General features: G+C 36.1%; 2 protein-coding genes across 2 annotated transcripts in view; one reads left to right on the forward strand and one right to left on the reverse strand.

Annotated features, from left to right (window-relative positions):
• The first annotated feature begins 1,082 nt into the window (after window positions 1-1,082).
• On the forward strand, window positions 1,083-12,741 carry LOC119835842 (protein eyes shut-like). The gene is made up of 21 exons (XM_038360920.1): window positions 1,083-1,216; window positions 1,846-1,994; window positions 2,715-2,945; window positions 3,228-3,341; window positions 3,608-3,776; window positions 4,116-5,055; window positions 5,150-5,463; window positions 5,543-5,729; window positions 5,845-5,996; window positions 6,198-6,334; window positions 6,502-6,753; window positions 7,003-7,176; window positions 7,428-7,635; window positions 7,886-8,043; window positions 8,451-8,651; window positions 9,069-9,254; window positions 9,435-9,563; window positions 10,344-10,490; window positions 10,996-11,162; window positions 11,604-11,868; window positions 12,321-12,741. Exons 1-21 carry the CDS (start codon window positions 1,083-1,085, stop codon window positions 12,479-12,481), a joined length of 4,575 nt encoding a protein of 1,524 aa, XP_038216848.1. The 3' UTR covers window positions 12,482-12,741.
• A 2,488-nt stretch (window positions 12,742-15,229) lies between these two features.
• LOC119835902 (fibronectin type-III domain-containing protein 3a-like) overlaps window positions 15,230-15,843 on the reverse strand; it is a 37,292-nt gene continuing 36,678 nt past the window's right edge. The window contains exon 8 of the mRNA XM_038361052.1: window positions 15,230-15,279. Within this exon, the coding sequence (XP_038216980.1) occupies window positions 15,230-15,279 (50 nt within the window). The remainder of the gene's footprint in view (window positions 15,280-15,843) is intronic.

A 15,843-nucleotide genomic window follows, 5' to 3' on the forward strand; every position in this document is an offset into this window, starting at 1 on the left:
GAGACATTCGGGGATGACTCCATATTATCATGGCATATCAGGAAACGAATAACCATGATCTCTACATGTAATAGTTTATCCACATTTAAACCACAAGTGGTATGGATTACATTAAATTAATGACCATGCTCGAACGTTATTTGCTAGAAAGATATAATTATCAAAGTTGTAAATGTATGCGTATTTTCTATATTATTTTTTTTATTTTAAAAACGAATATAATTTTAATACTGTATATAGTATTATTAATTTAATTCTATCAAATTGCTGAAGTCACGTGGTGATTGATTTAACTTCTAAAAATAAAAATAAGTTAACAAAAATATATACGATTATAGAAAGATCACTTCTAAAAATCAATATTAAGATTATAAAAGGGTTAATGTTTATAACATGTAGGCATGTGTATATAAAACAAAATTTTGAATTTAGTTAATGATTATACTCTTAGACTACCTACGAGTATTTAAAACTACAATTTTCAATTCTTTTGTCATGTAGGGACTACTAAAATTCCGTAAGTATTATACGATGGCCAGGTACCACACACCTATGGAAATTATATCAATAATTCGAGAGCAGTTAACCCAAAGTGAACTATTGTGTTTACCAATTGCCATGACAACCTAGACCACGCCTGTTTTAAACCTGGTTACGTGCCATTAACCCGTTTTTATAAGCTACAACTTGTTTATCATTAATGTATCAATAGACATTAGTCGCTGGTCGTATTTAATAAACATCGATTTAAATTGAACATTCGTTTTTGAAGCCAGTGTAGTGGTTGAGAACATAACGTCTTACCCCAGAGATAGCACAGAGGTAATGTTCAAGTAATTTCGATACTTAAGTGCTGTGATTGAAATTCAGCGTTCTTAATTTAAACTACTTTTTTTCAAATTCAAAGAATACAACGTCAAAGAAAATTAATCTAGATGTTTTATTGATACCTTGTACTTTCTATTAACTCGCTATCAAGTGTGGACTATAAGAATATAGTAAAAAGGGACTTTTATAATTTTTTGCAGACTTTTCTAATTTACCATGATCGGACTTAGAAAGTAACGCTTCAAAAATCCATAATGCTCTTGGAAGTGCGGAAACAAGGTATACGTAACAGTTGGTATTTATTAATACTTATACCAGTGGTAGCCGCGGGATTAGCTTGTCTTAACAACCCTTGCATTCACGGTATATGCATTGATGATATTAATAGGTAAGATATCCGTTTTCTATCATAATTTTTTATGATTTTTTTTAACATTGGGATATGCATTTAAGGATCCCCCTTCACAGTTAAGAGGGACTTGTTGAAGCTATAGCAAATAAAATTCAACGGCAAATCCCTTATATATCCCTTAACTGTGAAGGGGGAACACAGTTCAGGGACAATTACTTCTAAAATAAAATAGTGGTCATGTTACAACATGTCATAATTTTATAGAACTGTACACCGAACATTCCATACATTCGCACTTGAATTACCAACGATATATGTTATATAGAATGTATGCTTCCCCATATATAAACGTAAAATAGTTGACCAAAAAAAAAATGAACCGATGACCGCTACTTATTTTTGAAAAAAATAAATAAACTGCCTTCAAATTGTTAGAACTAGACCAAATGGGGATTTAAATTTATGAAATGGGACCTCATAAGAGGCACCAGCTTTTAAATAAAAAGGGAAACATGAAAATTGTTTCACCTAGGAAACAGTTGTGAGGTAACAACCGCAAAAAAATACAGTCCAATTGAGAACCTCCTCCTTTTTTTGAAATAGGCTTAGAAGTGTTCCTGTACTTTGAAACGATAATTAATAATTACATATACGAAACATTTCAGTACGTATGCTTGTTACTGTACAGACGGTTACACAGGAGTACAATGTCAAACAAATTGGGACGAGTGCTGGTCAGATCCTTGCCAAAATGGGGGCACTTGTATAGACGGCGTTGCGACTTACAACTGCACTTGCGCTGAAGGATTCATTGGTAAGCCGGATGGCCTTTGTGAATTCTTTTTGTTTTTATTAGCGCAAGTAGTATATATACTAAAAACGTTTTTACTGTTATTATGTTCAATTTATTTAGCTCTTGAAACTGGCAATTGATTATGTACAAAGCGATCCAACTTCATACTAGAAACTTTGGATTCGAACCCCAGTAAAGACGAATAGTAGGTATAAAGTAGGAATTTTTCACGGCACGTTACTAGGTTTATCATTTGTCTTAGAAAATTTGATGAGTGGAACGGTAGAATATAAGGCATTTAGAGACTACAAACAAAGGAAGTACTACCCTTTAAGAGTAGGAGTACTATCCTAAGTTATTCTTTTTGATCGTATCATATTATAAAGGAAAAGTTATACGTTCATATATTTCATTAATTTTTAATAAACACGTTTGAAAATCCTTGTGAATAGATAGCGCATATTGGCCGATCACTTGTAAAGAGTGACCTATTGCGAGATTGTTAGACAACCGTATGACGATTTTAAAAGCCTAATGAATAAATAAATTTACGATCGCCCAATACTTGAAATTTGACCTTTTCATTAGAACAATTCTCACATGCATTTCACCTGGCACTGACACACATATAACGCGAAATTTATACATTCGACATATATCAGCCTTCTTGAACGATACCTTATTACTTCTTTAATCAATCTGTTAATAAACTAGCTACAAAGCCTCTTTTGCAACTTCCAGGAGATAACTGTGAAACTAACTACAACGAATGTGATTCAAATCCTTGCTTTAACAATGGCACTTGTATAGACATGACCAATGACTACGTTTGTCACTGCTTGCCCGGCTTCTCTGGAGAGCACTGTCAGTTTGATGTAGCGGTATGTAATGCTACTGAAGAGATCCGTTGCTATAATGGTGGAGAGTGTGTGGAAGGACCAGGATATAAATTCTTTTGCAAGTGCTTACCAGGTAAATATTAAGACCAGAACATTGTAGTTCGCGTTTGTGAGCCGATGAGGGACATTTTTACTTTTAAAGACAATGGATTTGTGTGGTCTTAAAGACATTTCTTAAAGAAAGCAATAGCTATGTTGCTCATTAAAAAAAATGAAATAGTGGAAAAGATGACACCGAAACGATATGGTTTCTTCATGCAAAATTTGCTATTATATGCAAATTTCTTTTCCTGACCTTTCAATACAAATTCTTATCAAAATCTTGATTCATGTTATTGGAAATATTTCATTGTAGGTTGGACAGGTCTAAAATGCGAAGATCAAATAGATGAATGCGAATCCAATCCCTGTCAAAACGGAGGGATCTGTATCGACGCTCATGCGGATTACATGTGCGCCTGTACTTATGGTAAGATACAAATAATTTCCTACACACGTTTCTTATGTCATTTAGGTACGGACGGTAAGTTGTAGTATACTAGATTTCTGTGTGCGGGGTTCTTTCCCCATACAAATATTCAAGACTCATTTTATTTTCTTTGCTTTGTTTAAACGACAAAATGCTCCGAATATGTCTAGCTTGCTAGTTTCCATTCATCTACGTTTCCATATTATGCAATTAAATAATGCAATGTTTTATTAACATATGAATTCCAACCCTAAAATTGTTTTCAGGTTTTACAGGCAAAAGCTGTGAAACACAAATAGAGTTTTGCGATGAGAACTCCTGTAGCAACGGTGCTCTCTGCGTCGTTGAAGATGGCGAGCGTATATGTTATTGTGTACCGGACTACCACGGGGAACATTGCGAATTGCAATATGACGAATGTTTGCTAGAACCGAGGTAAGAATCGGGTGTATTTAGAGCAAAATTAGTTTCTGTTTATGTACAAGGCGAAAATCCATGATTAATTAATATAAATATATTAATACTAATTAATATAAATATTTAATTAGATAAATTTTGGTATTTGTATTGATTAATGGTAATAATATGAAATAACATTAATAATTCATACGTATGTACTCCTGGTCTGTTTGCTCTGCCTTATCTCAACGCTAGATCGATTTTAAACGAACCTTCGTCCTTCTCTCGCAAAAAGCTGATTTAGTTATATAATCATAACATTAACCAAAAACTTGATTGACGCAAAATTGTGTAACTGCCCTTATGTTTCCTTAGATGCATGAATGGTGGGACTTGTATAGACGGCGTTGACAACTTTACATGCTCTTGTCCCCCGAGACTTACTGGAAGCTTGTGTGAATGCTTCATATTAGATGATGATAGCTACGACTGTGATTACGTCAACCCGACACGATTTCCTATTACTACTGACATTGCCTTAACATCATTGTTTACTGATAGTTCTAATATATCTTCCATTACTGAAACCTCATATAATACGACAACTACCTCAGTCATTACTACTATTCCTATTTACGATTTCACTACTTTACGAGTCACAACGAAATCTGAAGCAAAAGCAACTTCAAGCACTTTATCAGATATAACGACAACAGAAAAAGGAAGTTTAAGCGAAGCTGTCTCAACAACCGCACCTACGGTACAAGAAGATATAGCTACATCAAAATTAGATACAACAACTGAAATTTTAGTACTAACCAAGCAGACTCAAGGAATTGATGCCGATAGCTCTAAAACAGAAGATACTACAGATTGCAATAGCATTTGCGGTAACGCAACCACAATGAAAATAAGCACTGTAGCAGAATTCGAAACAACACAAGAAAATTTAGAAACTACTGAACAAACTGTTTATACGGAAAAAACAATAACAGATCAAGGAACAACTCTTACGGTTACTACAGAATCCACGAAAGCTATAATTACAACGCAAAGGACGAGTTCCACAAGCGGCGCAGAATCACGTGACTTGGATTCCACAACTAAACAAGACATAACTACTGAAAAATTATTTACAAATATTCCCTTTGACCACATAACTACTGAAGCCACATTAACAGATGGAACTACAGAAGAATACGAAATAAGTACTGTGACTGATAGTACACAGTTGTATCCCACTGAATATCCAGAGTGTACCCTAAACGTGTGTAAGAATCGTGGCAAGTGTTTTAACGGACCCCAGGGTATAAGAGTAAGTGGAGCAGATTGTACTCTTAGTACAAATTAATTTTCAAAATATTTGGAACCTTAAGTGTTTCTAACTTTTTAGGTAATTTATTTTTCAGTGTCACTGTACATTCAATTATAGTGGGAGATACTGTGAGGAGCCAATTATTATCACATCAGCAGCTTTTAGTGGAAATTCGTATATAGTACACCACATTAAAAATTCCACTTCGTTAAATATAGAATTTAATGCAAAAACTTTAATAACTGACGGTGAATTAATGCACGTAGATATAGCGAAAGGGGTGTACATGGAGCTTTTCATGAACATGGGTTTACTCAAATTTAAATTCTCCTGTGGTTACCAGACAATGCTTTTGAGTGAATTGAAAACATTCGTAAATAAAGGTTTTCCAATGAAAATAGAGACCAGGTAAAGCAGAAATATAAATATTTTAATTAGTATTTACATACATTATTTTGCATGAAATTGTATATTTGGTTTATTTCAGATTAGATCTATTTTCAAAAGAGCAACATTGTAACGCAACCCTCCGTCTCAATGATACTGTTGCTATGAGTGGCGGCCAAATTGCCAATATAACGATTCTAAATGACAACAGTACATTAATTTTTGGAAATGCACACGCAAATGTTAACGAACATATGCCGTTTATAGGATGTATAAAGGATCTGATTGTAAGTTTTTCAAATATATGCCTCATTATATTTAATACCAGCTACATTGTTTCATTTTTATTTATTTTAAAATTGTTATAAATAAATCTGGCCACGAAGCAATTCCATTATTTAGATAAATGGCGAGAAACGGTCAGTTTTTACTGATGCATTTGATGCCGGTGAAGTTACTGAGTGCTCATCACTAGGGTGTCTCTCTGGACCTTGTCTCAATGGTGGGATTTGCAAGGATCACGGAGAAGGATATCGCTGTGTGTGTGCTAACGGGTAAAATAATTTTTTGCGTATTAGCAATGAGTACCTTTTCTTTCTAAATTTTTAAAATAATTGTTGATTTATTTAATAAATAAGATGTTTTCCAGTAAAATATGGATATTTATTATTCATGGTTTAAAAAGTTTTTATTACTTTAGGTTCTAATAAGTTTATATTTTAAAAATAGATCATAGCATAGTTTTTCTTGTGTAGATGGATGGGTGTAAGTTGTAACCATTCAGTGTGCGATAACAATCCGTGCCAATTCGGTGGCAGCTGTGTCCGATATCCTGGTAGCGGTTTCCTGTGCATGTGTCCCTATGGAAAGCATGGAATTTTCTGTGAATATAGTACGTATCACTAATAAAGGCTTATATTATATTAGTTTTAGCTTAATCAAATTGTACATAGCAAGTTATTAAAATGACTATAACATCCAGTTGAGATTTTTAATAGACATGTACAAGTTTCAACTACAATTTTTTGAAACACTTCGATTTTTATTTATATATTTCAGATGTAGAGATTGCCCGAGCATCACTAGCTCCTATAACGATTGGAAAATCATCTTACATTATATATCCGTTGTCATCACAGGCGATGAATTCGGATCGTTTCGATTTGCGTCTCAAATTTCAAACTGAAGACATGGATCAAATAGCGCTCCTGGCATTTATCGGGCAAAACGGTCGTCACGATTCAAAAAGTCAACATTTAGCGCTGACTTTTGTGAAACGATACATTATGCTCACCTGGAATATGGGAGGGGGTGAGTAATAAATAATAATAATATACAAGCGGAGGTGCCGCTCTAGGTGGACGTAATATTGTAGTCTAATCATATTTTTTTAATACTGTAGCATATTTTCACCAGTTTCAAAACAGACACTCTGAAGATTAAAACTAGTCCTAACATTAGCTAGTATCAACCAAATATTTAAGTTTCACTAGAGACGGCTAATCCTTAGATTCCTACCGCGTATCCATTGAAAATATTCACTAGTAGAGAAATCTTTAGGTTCCCGCCGCATATTCACCTCCAGAGCATTATCCCCTCGTCGTGGAGGCCATACGGTGCGCGTGTGGAGGCGCGGCCGCACTGCTGGCCTCAGTGTGGACGGGAGATACAATGTGTCTGGCAATGCGCCCGCGCATGATACGAAGATGAATGTGCTACCGTACATATTTATTGGTGGGTAATGTTGATATTATAGGTTGCATAAAAATTCATTTTGAACAATAGCATTTTTTTGTGGTTATTGTAAAGAGTTTTTGACTTTCAGGGAAAGTTGGTTCCGTCAAAATAAAATCGATATTTTTACATTACATTATTAATCCGCTGTTCTTATCCTCTCATATTTTTTGTAATGTCTCCGAATTTATTTCTTGTCTGACAAGATAATATATTGTTAAATTCCGATTTCAAATGTGAGTAACCACCAGGCGGTCACCCGTCGGAGCACTTCGGCGAGTTGCCGCACGACCTGCCGCTGCACAGCGGGTGGCGCGGCTGCGTGTGGGAGGTGGCGGGGCCGGCGGTGCGCGCGCCCGCGGGGGGGCGCGGCGCGGGCCAGTGCGGCGTCGCGCACTGCACGCCCACCTCGTGCCACGCGCCCAACGGCGTGTGCGTGCACTCGCCGGCTACATACGGGTATGCTCGTGCTGGTGTTTGTTGTTCGATTTACACGTTCTGGGATGTATTTTGGGTCCACATCGTGTAACGCGTCTAGTGTCGGATATGTACACATGGTGCTTACTTGTGAGAAAACACCAGAAAATGTTTTCTAATACTTATTTTATATTTTCCCAGTCTATATATAAGAATAAAATAATGTAAGAGCAATCGTATTAAATGTAATCGTAATTATACAACTAAGGCAATAAGATTTTCCATAACACAGGTGCATATGCAATGAGGGTTGGTTCGGCTCAACATGCGCAAGTCGGCAGAGTCAGTGCGATTTCTCTGGCCACAAGTGTCATGGCCGCTGCGTCGTCACAGCTCACGAGCCCGAGTGCGACTGTCCGTACGGGACTAATGGAACATATTGTGAAAATGGTGAGTTTAGGAATTACCTTATAAAAATTCAACTGTGACAAAATCACTGTTGTAGAAGTTCAGGTTTCAGGTAACACTTTTTATGATTAGATTATTGTCAATTCAATATATGATTCAATATATGATGCTCAAGGTCTAGCCTCTCGGCTATAATGTTATTGTTCCTGGTTGTGAATGCTATTGTATAGTCGCTGCATGAATTTTTTTTAATGCAAATCGACAAAAGTTTTTTAGTGTGTTTTAGTGTGTAAATATGTAACAACTTAATCCCAAAATAAATAAAACATAAGAGATGTTGCGGAATGTTCACTCACAGCCTTGCAGAGTTTGCTATAACATTAATTATAGACAGACACTATGTCGCAATTAATTATTAAAGAATAAAAATTTTATGATTTTACTTTCAGAATTATTCCCAGTCGATATTTTATTTACGGGTAAGCGCTCGTACCTCAAACTGCACCCGCGGGCTATATCGAGCGTGACTCTAGCTCTCGAGGCAGAAATAAAGCCGACTAAGGAGAGAGGTCTGATTGCGTATGTGGAGACGCCCCATTTCTATACAGCTCTGTCGCTACAAGGAGGGTTGTTGGAATATCGTTGGACTGGTAAGTATGGAATTTTTGTCTTTGGGTATTGCCTGTTTTTAAAATAGATTTAATGACTTTAGATTTGCGGTTTTGGTCAAATTTTTTTTAGGGCGTGATTTCGTGCTTAGTACTAGAAATGCGAAATTGACGTGTTAATGATTCTTTCCTTCGCGTCATCATTGGAAGTAAATTCCCATGGAAATTTTCCTATGACCACGCAGGTAGTAGCAAAGGCTAGTTTGCACTACATATGTGAAGTGAAGATTAAATACGCTTTTAAAAGTAACTTTATATTAATATTATAAATTAAGGAATCAGTGTGCATGTCATGCTAGTATATCAAGGAATGAAATTTCCTTCATGTCTGACCGTAAACTGTTCTAAATTCTGTCTTTAAGCCGTGATTAATTTAATCATAAATAATTGCCTCCCCAGATCGCCTTTCAGGCCTAACATCGCTAGTCCGCTCTAGTGTAGTTCTCTCCATGTCCCAATGGCACGCGGTGAGGGCGGGCCGGTACGGAGCCCGGCTCTACGTGTGGGTGGACGGGGCTCTCACCACTGAGCCTATGGTGGCACACGCCTACCCGCACACGGCGAGCGATGCTACTATTGTTCTGGGTGAGTCATATAATGTATGCGATCTGTACTGAGTCGGTAATCTAGTGTAGTGTATTGCCTAATAATTATGGTCCAGTGCAGGTGGTGATGGTCGGTCGGAACAGTGTAATAATAAAAAACAAACCAAAAAAAGCTTGTCATTTATTACATATTAACCTACATACTAATATGAAATTGTAGGTGGCGCTGAGGATTTGGCGACACTCCCATTCGACGTCATGCTAGGACCACCCGAGGCTTATACAGGTTGCCTTAGAAATTTCCACGTCAATAACATTCTACTGCCATTGGAACCGCAAAATATTGCTGGTATGTATATTTCAAGTATGTAGGTGAATGAAACTGTGAGTTATGATTCTCATTACTGATACTGTGCCTATATAAATTTGCATTTTATCAAGCAAATGCGGTTTTCCTGCATATCTTGCGCTAGGTTTTTTCATTGAAATATAATGTGCGTCAAAGTTCTGGAGGAAAATGGAAAATTGTGTGCATTTTATGAATTACTAGCAAACCCGGCGAACTCCGTTTCGCCACCAGATGGCTGTATGTGAAAAATGATTTTCACACTTTTCTGTTGAAATTTTTCCTGAATGTTCTTTGCTATAAACCTCACGGAGCTCGAGACCTTTCCAACGAATGCAAAACCATGGAAATCGGTTCGTGCGTTCTGGAGTTATAGCGTCAGGAAGGAAAACCCGACTTATTTTTATATAGTAGAAGATATGCTTTTGACAACAAATGGATAACAGGTAATTGTAGAAGGAAAAATTGCAAAAGCTATAATATCCTTAATTTTTAACCCTTGACGTGAGATCATAGTCCCCAAATGACTGAACCAATTTGAGTGCGGTTATTTAACCGATGTCTTAGAAAGGAGGAGGTTCCCCATTAGACTGCATTTATGACGATTCTTTTTATTTGAAAACTGGTGCTTTCCGTGTGATCCCATTTTAAGTTGGTGCAGTTGAGCCAACCGTGAGAATACCATATAAGTCTTAATTATTTACACGAATGATTTATTATAAGCGAGATAACCCGCTCGAGTCGAGACGATATAAACTAGAGAGCCCAACGCAAAACTTGCAGCGGGCCAGAACATAGAGTCGTGCGGCTCGTGCGCGGGGTGCCGCGGGCGGCGCGCCGCCTGCAGCCCCGCCGCCTGCGCGCCCGCCCGCTGCCGCGCGCGCCGCTGCGTGTGCCCCGCGGGCCGCGCCGGCGAGCTCTGCCAGACCGGTGTGTGGCCTGTGTGTGTGAATACACACACGCATGCGCATGTACAACACGCGCATCATGTACGCACTACAGGCATGCTATTCACGCACATGCGCACACACGCACTTGCCAGCAAATCTGTTTTATGCTTGTTTGCTTTCAGACGAGCACAGATACCCGCATGGGAACTCACAAGCGCGCTCCCTGTACTGGACTCAAGCAATCTACACATGCGCACTCGCACTCTCGCACATGTAGATACGCACATAAAGTCGGATTTCCGTGCGCATTGATATATACAAATTCTGATAAAAAACTGCAGAAAGAAACGTGTAAACAGTAGGCGTTATGTAAATTTTCGCGGCCCTAGATCAAGAGAATTTGTTCTTGTTTCCAAATGCGGAGGTTTTGAATTCGTCTCGTTCGTGTAGTTATTTTTTATTGTTAATATGTAAAAAAACAAAGATAACACGCTTTTACTTCTCGAGCTTCTAAGTCAATATATAAAATAATCACACATTTGCAGATATAACAGTTACAATACCGCAATTCGACGGCGACGCCATGATATCGCTAAGTCGGCCGCCGTCCGGTCGAACGGAACAGCGCCTCACGCTGCCGGCCGCGCCTGGCTACATAGCGTTTAATTTCACCACCGCGGAGCCGGCTGGCTTGTTGTTGTGGATGAATATGGTAATACTTGTTTTATTGTTATATTTACATGTATGTTTTATTGTTGATGTACTGTATGTAGTATTGTGATACTTACAATTAAAATGTGTAAATTAATCATATATAATAAAGTGAAAGTTTGTTTGTTTGGATGTTTGTCCATCAATCATGCTGAAACTACTAAACGGATTTTTATCTATTTCTCTCTTCTTTTGTCAACTTAGAGTTATTTAGTTTACCGATTTGTAAAAATACTAAATGATAACAATGATTAACAAGAAATTGAAATTAGTAATGAAATATGTAGATTGGAACCTGGTGATTTTTCTAATTAAATACTCAAAAAATTGAGGATGCACATCACCAGATTAATGAATTACTGCCTCCTTAGTTTTATTTAATCGTTAAAAAATCCACAACGTAGAAACCATACCATAAACTACATTAAAACTTATATTGCAGGGAATAAACTATGTAGGTTTAGGCCTCGAGAACGGCTATCTCAAATTAGCCCTGTCATTACACTGTAACGATGAAGAGGCTAACTTCTCCGATTCGCCAAAAGCTCTCTCTCAGATAATACAATCTGGATTTATGGCGGACGGAGATTGGCATAGCATAGTCTTTCAATTGGGGTCTAGGATTTATTTGAGCGTCGATGGGGAAGTGTATGTGGATGAAACGTGTAGCAGTGATCACGAATTTGTAGAAGTTGACACGTTTATCGGTAAGTTTGATGTAAATGTAATTTCTGTGCTTAATCTTGAATAATAATTATAATTTTATTTTCTTGCTTTGCTTATAATGTGGATTAATAGCGTACTTTTCCTATTTGTAGATTAGGCTCTACTTTTTCAACCGACTTCAAAAAAGAATTTACTTTTTATTATTTTTTTGGTTGCTATTTCGTTGCTATTTGCTTGATAAACCGATTTTTATAATTCTTTTTTATTTTAAACCTAGTGCCTACCATGTGGCCCCATTTAGACTGTTCAATTCTGACAATTTGAAGGAGGTTGAGTTTATTGTTAAAAATATGCCACCAGTTCACCAACAAAAAATTTTAAAGGGATTAAAAAACTCTCCAGTTGTGTAATGTTCATGCGATTAAATTTGGTGAACATCGAAAACAATACGTCTTATGATTTTAACATATGTACTACTGAGTACGTTTTACAGGTGGAGTGACTGAAGATATTTACGAAGTTAGGAAGATATTCCCCGAAAACTTCCGAGGTTGTATCGACCACATATCAACTAAGCAGGAAACTTACACGAACTTCACACACGTTTACAGCGAGAATGTACTGATGTGTCAACCCTTTCCGTCCACACGATAGACTATTTTATAGATTTTTACACTTTTAACCACCTAAGACCTAGGCCGCACTACGGTAATCCGCCGCGATTTTGCGTTTCAAGCAAAATACAAAATAATTAAAACGCCTAACTAAACAGGTGCGGTTCCCTCAACAAAATTCGTTTTTTATAGAAACTACTTAATAGCTTCGGCCTTTTATGTTGAGATAGTTGTAAGTCCAATATTCATAGTACAAAATTTTCTAGTCGTTTAAATCGTGTTCTATTATATTATAAAGTCATTTTAATACCATCTAGTGTTTACAAATAATTGTTTTAATTAACTATTTCATTACTAAATTTCAATCAGAATTTTTTTTTTGTTTCGTTCAATATAAAATCTTTTAAATTTTTTGATGCATCAATTAACTTTATTTACAAAATGAATGAGCGAACCCATGAGAAAATTTTAGAAGGAAAATAGAAGAATATCTCTTTTATTTGCACTGAAAATGCATTTTAAGGAGGTTCAAAAATTTTGTGAAGTGTTTATTTGAAATAAAATAAAAGATTGTCGTACACAAAATATAGTTTTATTGATATATTCACGTTTAATAAATTGTATACATAACATCATCAAATATTATATTATAAACATATACATTTCGTTATACGTTACTAATTCAAACACAAATACAATATGAGATGTTATCCCCATTAATCATACGTGTCATTAATAAAAAAAAACTTGATTTTAACATAGTATAATAATAGTTTCAGTTAACATACATCGCCGTGTCGAAACACATGTTGCATAAAATCGTAAACATCAGAAATATATTTACATTCCCACGAAAGAAACATGTACATTAATAGTCATTTAATTAGGCCTATTTACAAGTGGAATAAAGTTGGAATGCTTCACTGTAGTAGACAATAATTTTGATTGCAATCGGTGTCTTGTACAATATAAAATTCATATAGGAACAAAGATTCCTCAATTTTATTCACAAAGCTATATAAATTCACTGATATATTTTCTAAAAAAATAATAAATATTATAATATATTAAGCCATAAAATAACTAAGGTGTCAATTGCACATAATGATTATAAAATTTCCGAAAATAAAAACAGATATTTAACGCGGTCGCCAGCTGTGCTAACGATAAACTACGAACTACACGTGGATTGGCACGAAGTTATCCCTGCCATAAAACAACGACGTCACTATATTTTGAAACGAAGAAAACGCCTAGGAATGTGTATGATAACATTTATAAACATATAGAAAGAATAGAATAAGCTGATCACAGAAGTAATATACACGTACAGCAAGTATAATATAAGCCTTACAATATAGACAAATGGTAAGCTCTTGTCCACGACAAATATGAAATAAAACGATACACTGACGGCTCGAGCTAGTAGACATTTAATGCATTAAGGCCTATGTGATTACAATATTATTTATTACTATTACCATAATACCACATTATTTCACATAATCAAACAACATTTATTACTCGTGAATAATGACACTAAGAACATCAAAGTGAATTGCAAATGCATTTCTTATAACTCCCATTTATAAATGAATACAATAAAAACTTACTTCGCTTATCTACATAGAAACTATTTCATTGAAAATTATATTTAGAAGAATATCTGTTAATATTTTTTCTAATATATCGATTAAAGTAACAAACATCAATACATGGATTTTGATCTATTTTTTTTACTTTTTCGTGAAATATATTTCCTTACAAGATTACGTCGCTTTCGGCAATTCCTTATTAATACCGGGTGGTAACAATCTCAATAAATTTTATAATCTCTAAATTTATAAACAATAATTACTCTATATTACAATAATGTCATCGATAAACGTCATGTTCTATTAATAAAACAAATTAATTATTATTTAGCATAAAATGTTAAAAGGTACATAGAAGTTAACAAATAATATTAAGAAATAGGATTATAATTTGACATATCTAACATCCACGGCGCGGCATGCCGCCCTAATAGACAATAGTTGGCCGAATCCACTATCTTCAAACGTGTCAGTCGGAAGTTTGAATACTTTGAGTGTTACTTAAAAACGTGGTTACGAAAGCCTTTAAAACAATCCTAAAGACAGAAAGCATTTTATTTTAAAAAATCAGTCTCAATCGCATAAGGAGATGATCACAGCACACACACTGGAAACTCGTTGCAAGGCGAGGGGCCAAGTCCCTCTTAACTGAACTTTATTATTAGAGCACCTTCATTACTAATTTGCTATGCTTAATTATGATAAAATATACGCAACAGACCAATTAAAAACTTTTATAAAAATATCAAGTGTTTGAAAACATACAGAGCTATGAAGATGAATGTTATCCATCGGAAGTGCATTTTTATAAAGCTATAAATAAAAATTAATTTTTCATAAAAATATACCAAGCACATGATGCTAATATAACGGAACCGAGAACAGACTAGATACAAAAGTTAGAGAAAGTATAGAGATGCAAAGATTGCAGCACTTTCTAAGATACAATTTACATTTTCGAAATGGCAACATCACATACATACGTATAAAACACCTATAAGTAGGGAGTGACAGCGTGTTTGGACAACACTCGTTTGAATGTCACGTAAAAATGCTAGGCCGTGGAGACGCGAAACGTCGCGTCACTATCGATTTCAATACAAAACGAACGTGAACAACGATTTGAGCTCGCCTAAATTAGTTTAGTGAATATTTATATACGAAAATATTAGAAATTAAGATACACGTTTACACTAAGCGAGACGTCCTAATTCTCTGTCGTCGCACATCGATCCCGAGACGGCTATAAATATATGTAGTTACACTAATTATGTACATTCAAAGGATTCTAATGCAACGGTACGGAAGCGAGGGACACACGAAGCGGGACTCACATGAGAATCTCGATGACTTTAAATATAATTGAGATATCTTTCAAGTTACAAACACGTACAAAAGTATGCTAACGCGTCTCGGCCCTCGTCCGCACAGTCGAGACGGTCGATTCGATACCTTCGCTACCGGCTAGCGCCTACCTACATACAATAATTGCACTCCTAAGCGGCTCTCGCCGCGCGACCAATATAGTGTCAATATGGTTTATAAAAATTGCACCGTACCTTGTTCCCGGATCGAAACACTCCTCGGATATCGCATCCCCGATCGATTACATACGAACGGAAACGTTCACTACTTTTGGTATACAATCTTTGAAAAATTCACAACACAACATCGAATAGGATCTGAAATTTTAACGAAACACATTTATACATTCATGGACAACGAGTGTGATACATTGGGAGGCGAGACCGTTCCGCAATCAGCGGGTGTCGGCGGGGCGTGAGCGGGGTCGTGGGCGGGGGCGGGG

The sequence above is a fragment of the Zerene cesonia genome, chromosome 1, assembly GCF_012273895.1.
Source record: "Zerene cesonia ecotype Mississippi chromosome 1, Zerene_cesonia_1.1, whole genome shotgun sequence".
Classification (NCBI taxonomy): domain Eukaryota; kingdom Metazoa; phylum Arthropoda; class Insecta; order Lepidoptera; family Pieridae; genus Zerene; species Zerene cesonia.